The following is a 7,919-nucleotide window of genomic DNA, read 5'->3' as shown; positions in this document are numbered from 1 at the left end:
TGTATGCAATGGGCCCTCTCGATATCTAGCTGACAACATTAGACTTTTTGTGGGGGCACGACAATAATCAACTACCCAAAGATATAGTTGGGACATAATATTGAAAGCCTATATATGTAAAGGACTGTACAAAAGTTATAGTGTCTTTTACAACAGTACAAACATAATTCCAGTTTTGAATTTCTGACATCTACTTTGCTTACATTATTCATTTCTGATATATATATATATATATATATATATATATATATATATAGAGAGAGAGAGAGAGAGAGAGAGAGAGAGTCAAACCTCATAAAAGATTCATATTTTCAGAATTTTGGCTAATAAGAAACATGATATAAGATCAAGTATTTCTTCAGAAAATCAATCATGTAGATCATATCCGTGACCATTTTACACCATTAGGCTTTTACTAGATCTCAGTTGACCGACCTATGAAACAAGTTGGAGAGAGAGTGAGAGAAGGGGATGGAGTTTCTCTAATGACCACTGAAGGGAAATTTGATCATTTCAATATAGATATACAACATCATATTAAGGTGAAATATGGAATTAAAATGAAATATATTTGCTGGCGGAAGCAGGAGTTAATTAAGGATCCATGAGCTGAAGGCGTCGAGGGTGTTCATGTCCGCTCTGTAGTGCTTCTGGGTGAAGTCAAAGAGAGCTGCCCAGGTGAAGTCCGGGAATGCCCTCCTCCGGCCGTCCCTGCGCACCAGCTCCTCCGGCGGCCTCACCGTCTTCTCCTTGCTGGGGCAGAGGAAGAACGCCAGCGACCTTCTCTCGCTCTCCTTCTTCACCACCGCCCGGTGCAGGCAACTCTTGTACTTCCCATTCGTCAATGCCTGTCAAAAGTATATTTAATTCAAACCAACTTTTATGTTAAACCTTATTATATATACATATCTTGTCCTATATGCTAAAAAGCTAGCCACACGTTAGCACAAGTCACATTCAGTCGGACTGTGTCCCCGGAGTGAATTGAAAAAGCATGACAAAACAAGCTTCCCCACCTCCCTTTTATGCACAAAATCGTAAAAGTGTTAAAAATTCCAAAGTTTTTTTTCTCACAGAAAAAAAAATTGGTATTCCAGATAGAAACTTCAATTTTCATGTAAAAGAGATCAGGATATGAGATCTCTAGAGCGAGAGAGAGAGAGAGAGGTGCTTGTGACATGAGCCAACTAGCTTAAGTGCTTGACACATTCTTTCTACCTTTTTTTTTTAATGAACGGATACAATTTTTCATAATCAGCTGACTTCATCGAGAAATATAATGTTTTTTAGGCCAAGGCATTCATGGAGGGACCTCGAATCAACTTGTTGGTCTCATTAGAATATCTCAGTATGGAACATAATATACCAAGGATCTCGCTTTGTTTATAATTGTCCCGGCAGATCATGGGTAATACAAAGAACAATTATTTATGATGTCTTATCGAATTGTTCCACCAGGCGTTCATATAATATGCATGGGATTAGCCGCAGAACTGTAATTACTAAGTATATAGTCAGGATACTTTTTCGGTTGTCTGCATATCAGTGAGTTTATTGCTCCACTGTGATGCACACAATAAATATGCACCAAGAAAAGGAAGGGGGAAATTTGGGTATTTTGAGGATTTTATAATATATATATATATATATATATATATATATATATATATATATATATATATAGTTTAGATTTTTAACTTTTTCACTGCCCTTTTTATCCTTATAAGGAGGGCTCCCCTTTATACTGATTAAAGGTATTTGGTCATTATACCATCCGGTGCACATTTTTTTGTACACCAAACGGTGCATATAACCAGCCTGCATGCTATCAAAATTTTTGCTTTATACGTATCGATTTTATATTGGTAATAGTTTAGTAGAGTATATTCCGAGTTAGATCACTTTGACACCTCTCTATAGTCACACATATATTTTATATCCGGCCTTATAAAATTCTAATTTGCAAGGAAAGAGGTTTAGTTCCTTCTGTATCTTTTTGCTGTTTCTTTGACATAATATTAATAACAGGGAAGGTCAGGAGACATGTACCATGAAAGTATCACCAATGTTGACGACCAGAGCACCAGTTGTAGGGGAGACCAGATGCCATTTCCCATCAGCAAAGACCTCGAGCCCTCCAACATGGTCTTGGTGAAGAATGGTGAGGGAGGTTGGATCACAATGGGGCCCTGTCCCCAGAGTGAGCTCCGGCTTCTCACAGGCAGGGTAATAATTGCATCTCATTATTGACGAACTGTCTTCGAAGAACCTTCTGAAACTCATCCTCTCCAGTCCTAAACTGATGGCCAGCAGCTCTGATACCTTCATTGATAGCTCTGTCATCGATTCACAGTACTCCTTGAATACCACCCTGCCCCAAAACCAGCAGAGTTCTTGAAATAAACAGAGATTCTATATCCAACACACCTCAATTAGTATCTTTGTGCACCTATATGTATATATCTGGACCCAATATATTCAGAAATAAAACTACCAAGAAAGAAGATCGGTCACCAGATCATCACTTCCTGTACACAATAAACTCTTCCTTTGTTAGCCCCGCCCCCCCCCCCCCCCCCTCCCCTTTCCTTACATATCAGGAAAGAGAAAAAAAAGAAGTAGCACATACCCAACTCCTGAGCTCCTTCTTCAGTGTATTGACTATATATATATATGGTTTCGTAGTGCACGTATATATGCTTACCCTGATGAGAAAGAATGTTGGCCCATGGTGGCTTGGAAGTGGTCCAGCACAAGCATAGGATCAGAGGCATGGAAGGGGAAGGAGAGCGTCTCCTTCCAGGGCAATTTGGAAGCAAAACGGTGGGAATGACCATCGGAGAAGCCCCTCACTCTCTTCTTCTCGTGCTGCGGCTGCCTGAAGAACTCATCCATGTGATGAAGAGCGGCAGATGTGAGTTCTGCATCCACTCCATGGTTGATCACCTGGAAGAAGCCGTGTTTCCGGCAAGCCGAGCAGACTAGCTCGGCAGCAAGCTGAGTCGAAGCCTCATCACCGGCGAGGAAGCCGGCAAGGTCAATCACCGGCTCGTTGAGAGGCTGGCCGGCCGCGAAGGCCGGCCGTTCTCTTTCTGGCCACACGAAGGCTTCTGGCAGTTTTGCATGAGAAATTGGAGCCATGTTTGTGTTGTCCTTGGCGTGGGAGTGAGATATATAAAGCGCTTATACAGAACAGAACAGAAGGCTTCATTTCATTACTGCCCTTCCTTTTTTCTCACAAATGACATTCATGCCCTTAACATAACCAAAAAAATTATTATGTGGGCTAAGTTTCTATGTGTAAGTTGGCCGGATTCCCATGCTTTTAAACGAAATACGTCTGCCCTTCTTTTTTTTCGCTCTTTTCTTATACAAGTTATAATACCGCCAATTAATTTCTATGTAACTTAAATAAGAAAATTTGAAGGTATTACATCAAAATCTTCCTCCTACTAATTAGATAATATGAAAAATCAGACCGTGGCTTGGGCAAAGATCATAGATATTAAGCATGAGAAATCTCCCCAAAAGGACAAAGTGGTAAAAGTGCAAAAAATAAATGACAAAAATACCCTTAACAAAATGGTGATCCCAAAAACTTTAAGGGAAGAAGAGCGTCCGATCAACTTCACACTGCAAGTGGCCACCTTGCATGTCGTGGCGATGACAATCTTGTTCATGTGTCGTAATGGAGCAAATGGGTCAAGTGGTGAGCGTGGGGATCAATTTCCTCAGCTAAATTAACAGGTCTGGACCGGGCACCAAAGTTGCTTGTCCAGGCTATCCGACGCCCTCCATTTGACTACTTAAGTTTGTCGTAGTACGCCCGAACCCTCTGTCCAGTGTTTGCATTGACACAAATCTCCAAGAGCACTGTCGATGCTGTACTCGACCATCGTTGTATAAATCTTCTGGTCCTCTCAAAGCATCTAGCAATCGACGAATGGAGGGGCCGATGAAGTTTCATGGTCAATTCGATTCTTATGAGCACTATTCTTCTGAACTGCAAATGATAAATGTACGGTATTATAGAAAGAAAATTTTATGAACCCAGATAATCTCGCGACAATGTCAACTAAGTGATGTTTACAAGTCACCCCTAATAAGTGCACATTTTCACATGTCTATCTGCACTCCCTCGTTAGGGAATCTGATGAAACAGAAGATTTGACATCGGTTAAAACTCCTTGACTTTATCAGCTTGGCTTGAGCTTGAGTTTGGATTTGGGTCCTACCCACAAACATTGCTGGATATATCCATCCAGGTCCACTAAAAAAATTTGACATCATTAAAACTAGATCCTTGGCTTGGCAGCTTGGCTTGAGTTTGGATATGGGTTCTACCCACAAACATTGGTGGATATATGTCCATCCAGATCCATTTACTTTAACATGGACTGGACCTATACGTACCTAACCATGTTAGAGTTAATGAGTGTGGCATTCTGGGTCCTCTTCAGAGGCATATGGTGGCCAGGCTTTGCCTTATTGCAGGTATGTGGGTCCCTACTTTAAGTTGGTTGATGCAAGCTGATCCATGGACATATTTGTTTTTCTGAAAATATGTGCAAGTGTTACTCCGGAAGGCAGGAGTAAAGCGAGGTTGAGAACATGCCTTGCATTTTTCTAATAGACAACAATGACCTATGACCTAAAATGACAAAAACACCCTTTGCATTGCCAGAGGCACAATTTCAGCTGTACAAGGTAGGATGCGTACAATATGATCTGACTACTGAGTTTTTTGGTTGCCCTGGTTCTTAACCATTTGATAACATGGGAGATACCGCTTAAACTCACATTAATCCACTCATTTATCTTAGTGCATTCAAGTGGGAGCTTGTCAAGCACTATGGAAGTATGTGAGCTTGGCCTAGCTTGAACCCACAGCGCACCAAGCTAGCCAAAGACTCTAAAGGAGTATATGAGGGAGGAGATGTATCCAAGGGCAAGAAACTGGGGGCCTTCCAATAATTTTCATTTTAAATGGAGAGCATGTTGTAGGGGAGATGGAGAAAAGATGGCCCCACTCCACTGGAAAAGGTTCGCTGGCCATTTAATCCAATAAAAGCCACCACGCCAATGCTCACTTTACCTAGATCCCACCTCCCTTGCTCATTGTCCTCAATGAACATCAAAACTAAAACTAAAACCAGTTCCTCTCTTGCTTGCGACAAGGTGGCTCTCCAGAAATTTTAAATACCTTTTGAAAAGCTTTCCCAAGATTTTGGTAATAAATGATCTTAATTTCAAGTTTCAATGTTTATTTGTTAAGTTGTTTTTATGCTTATATGTATGCATTGGGTGTGACATCCAGATGGATAGATGGTTGTATGATTTTAGTGTGTGTGTGTGTGTGTAGAGAGAGAGAGAGAGAGAGAATGCTGGCTTAATTTATTGAACAAAATTAGCGATAGATCAAAGAAGAATACATTTGAAAGATCGAAGTTGGATTACAAAGAGAGAAAATAGTGTTGAATTTTTGTCATGGTTCAATAGACTTTGTTAGTGCGAATACTGCTATAGCAGACGGAAGAATGAAGTGTCATTGCATGAAATGCAACACTTTGAGGACCCAATCCATGAAAGAATCACTTGATTGTATCAATGATGCCGAAGTTGAAAACATGCAAGAGGTTGTTTCAGATGTTTTTAGCCAATATGGACATGCAGCTTCTTTTAAGAGTTTTACTAATCATCCTAATGAAGATGGATTAAATGAGGACTTTATCTAAGATGTGTTCGATTTGCAAACTGATTTGCTTGTTTTACATGAAGTAACAACTGCTTTCATATGCTCCACAAAAGATGAGGCAAGTCTGATAGCCTAACCCAAATGGAAACCCAAAAGTTATCTTCAATTTTTAAAGAGTCTCCTGGCCTCCAGCGTCTAGCCACAAGAACACTTCATCCTGGTTTCCAATATCTTTTTTTGAGCACAGTTAACAATTTTGCTTCACTATCTACGAGAACAAGAAACATGTCTCTTCCAAAGAACGAAAATCTTGGGTTTCTTATATTCTTCCACAGACTACATAAACTACTCTCTATATATTCATACTCCAATGCTTAATATCCTAAACCAAGCATGTTATGACTGTCCATTTGAATGGCTTTTGCATTAATTCATGATCTGCCTTTGTAATAATAATATGTGGTCATCCATTTATCCTTCCTACTTTCAATCATTCTCCTTTTATCTGAAAAGAGACAAGAGAAACAGATTTTAATGTGGTTCAGCCCTTGGTGCCGGCCTACATCCACAATGAAGACATGCTCTCTCTAACTCTCACACACACGATGAGAGGGAGAGCTTTCTTTGTTTAATGGAGGGTGGTTACAAATCAGATTCATAAATTTAGGATCTTGCTTAATATAACAGCACTTACAGTTTTGATATTGAACATTATCCATTGCCTTAGGAAGAAGCCGATCTTTAGGATTTGGTTTATCTCTTTCTCAACCTACCCCATGAGCCAACACTTGTGTGAACAAGGTTGAGTTTGTCCTTGAGATCATGAAACCTTGGTCCGGCCAGTGCCTTAGTCAGAAATTTGCAAGCTGATCTTCAGATTTGACAAACTCAATTTTAATCTCTCCTGTTGCCACTTGTTCTCTAACAAAGTGAAAATTGATTTTTATATATTTGGCAGGGGCATGAATCACAGATTGGTAGCAAGGTATATTGCACCTAGATTATCACATTTTAGTATTGGAGCCTCTTGTATTGGAATTTGGAGATCTTTAAGAAGATGCTACAGCCATATTAATTCAACCGCAGCTACAGCCATTGCTTTATATTCAACTTCAGTGCTTCAGCGAGTAACAGTATGCTGCTTGTTAGACTCTCATGATATAATGTTTCTTCCGAGCATGGTAATAGACCCATTTGTTGACCTCCTATCATCATGACATCCAGCCCAATCTGTGTCAAAATAAGCTTCAAGTTTTCATTGAGAAGCCCTTTTTATATGTAACCCAAAATGTTGAGTTCCTTAAAGGTAGGTATTAACTTCACATAAGTCAAGTGTATATTTGTAGGTTCATGAAGAAATTGACAAGATTTGTTGATATCAAATGCAATATGTGGGCGCGTGAGTGTCACATACTGCAAAGCACTCACAATACTTCCGTACAAAGTTCCATTTTTAAGTTTATCTCCTTCAAACTTGGATAGAGGTGCATTGGGTGCGACTAGTGTGACTACCACCTTGGCTTCTTCCATTTGCAATCTTTTTAAAAGATCCTTGGTGTACTTGTGTTGTGACAAAAAGAGCTCAATAGCTCAGTGATTGACCTCGAGTCCAAGAAAATAATGAATTTACCCAAGGTCTTTGATGGAGAACTTATTGCTTATATTGTGGACAAAATTTTGCAATTTCTATGAAGTGCTTCTTGTCACATAGATAAGAATGTACACAATGTATAATGTTGATGAATATATGAACAGGAATGAGTCAGATTTAGATCCTTTAAATCCCTTGGATATAAGATATGTGCTTAAGCTTTCAAACCATGCCCGAGAAACTTGTTTGAGGCCATATGGAGATTTCTTTAATCTGCACATGAGGGGGGTTGCTCTTATGCTCAAATCCTAGAGCTCACTCAAGTAAACTTCTTCCTTTAGAGTCTCATGGAGGAAAGCATTGTTAACATCCAGACAGACTTTCCATCTACGACTAGTGGAAATAGAGAGAACAAGGTGAACCGTAGTAGGCTTCACCATTGGACTGAAAATATCGAAGTAATCTATCCCTTCATATTGGCTATATCTTTTAGCCACGAGTCGTGCTTTGAACCGTGCCACAAATCCATCTACATGTCTCTTCACTTTGTAGATCCATCAACAGCCCACTACATTGTAGTGAGGCATACAAGGAACCAAGTACCAAGTTTATTGTTGTGATGTGCTTCAATCT

The 7,919-nt window shown here is 39.8% G+C and overlaps 1 protein-coding gene across 1 annotated transcript; it reads right to left on the bottom strand.

Moving 5' to 3' along the window:
- Positions 1-454: 454 nt before the first annotated feature.
- LOC116245627 (gibberellin 20 oxidase 3-like) lies at positions 455-3,141 on the bottom strand. Its single transcript, XM_031617086.2, has 3 exons — positions 2,705-3,141; positions 2,050-2,371; positions 455-848 (listed from the first exon to the last, which is right to left on the bottom strand). Exons 1-3 carry the CDS (start codon positions 3,139-3,141, stop codon positions 591-593), a joined length of 1,017 nt encoding a protein of 338 aa, XP_031472946.1. The 3' UTR covers positions 455-590.
- Between the last annotated feature and the right edge of the window lie 4,778 nt (positions 3,142-7,919).

Source organism: Nymphaea colorata, chromosome 1, assembly GCF_008831285.2.
Source record: "Nymphaea colorata isolate Beijing-Zhang1983 chromosome 1, ASM883128v2, whole genome shotgun sequence".
Lineage (NCBI taxonomy): Eukaryota > Viridiplantae > Streptophyta > Magnoliopsida > Nymphaeales > Nymphaeaceae > Nymphaea > Nymphaea colorata.
Note: the sequence above shows the minus strand (reverse complement) of the source record. Positions and strands in the feature narration are given on the sequence as shown.

Bases quoted from the DNA above. Each gene is read 5' to 3' on its own strand.
- LOC116245627 (XM_031617086.2), bottom strand. From the start codon at position 3,141: ATGGCTCCAATTTCTCATGCAAAACTGCCAGAAGCCTTCGTGTGGCCA. The intron at 2,372-2,704 runs GTAAGCATATAT...GTTTTGGGGCAG, and splicing joins CAACATTCTTTCTCATCAGG to GGTGGTATTCAAGGAGTACT. The intron at 849-2,049 runs GTACATGTCTCC...TACTTTTGACAG, and splicing joins ACATTGGTGATACTTTCATG to GCATTGACGAATGGGAAGTA.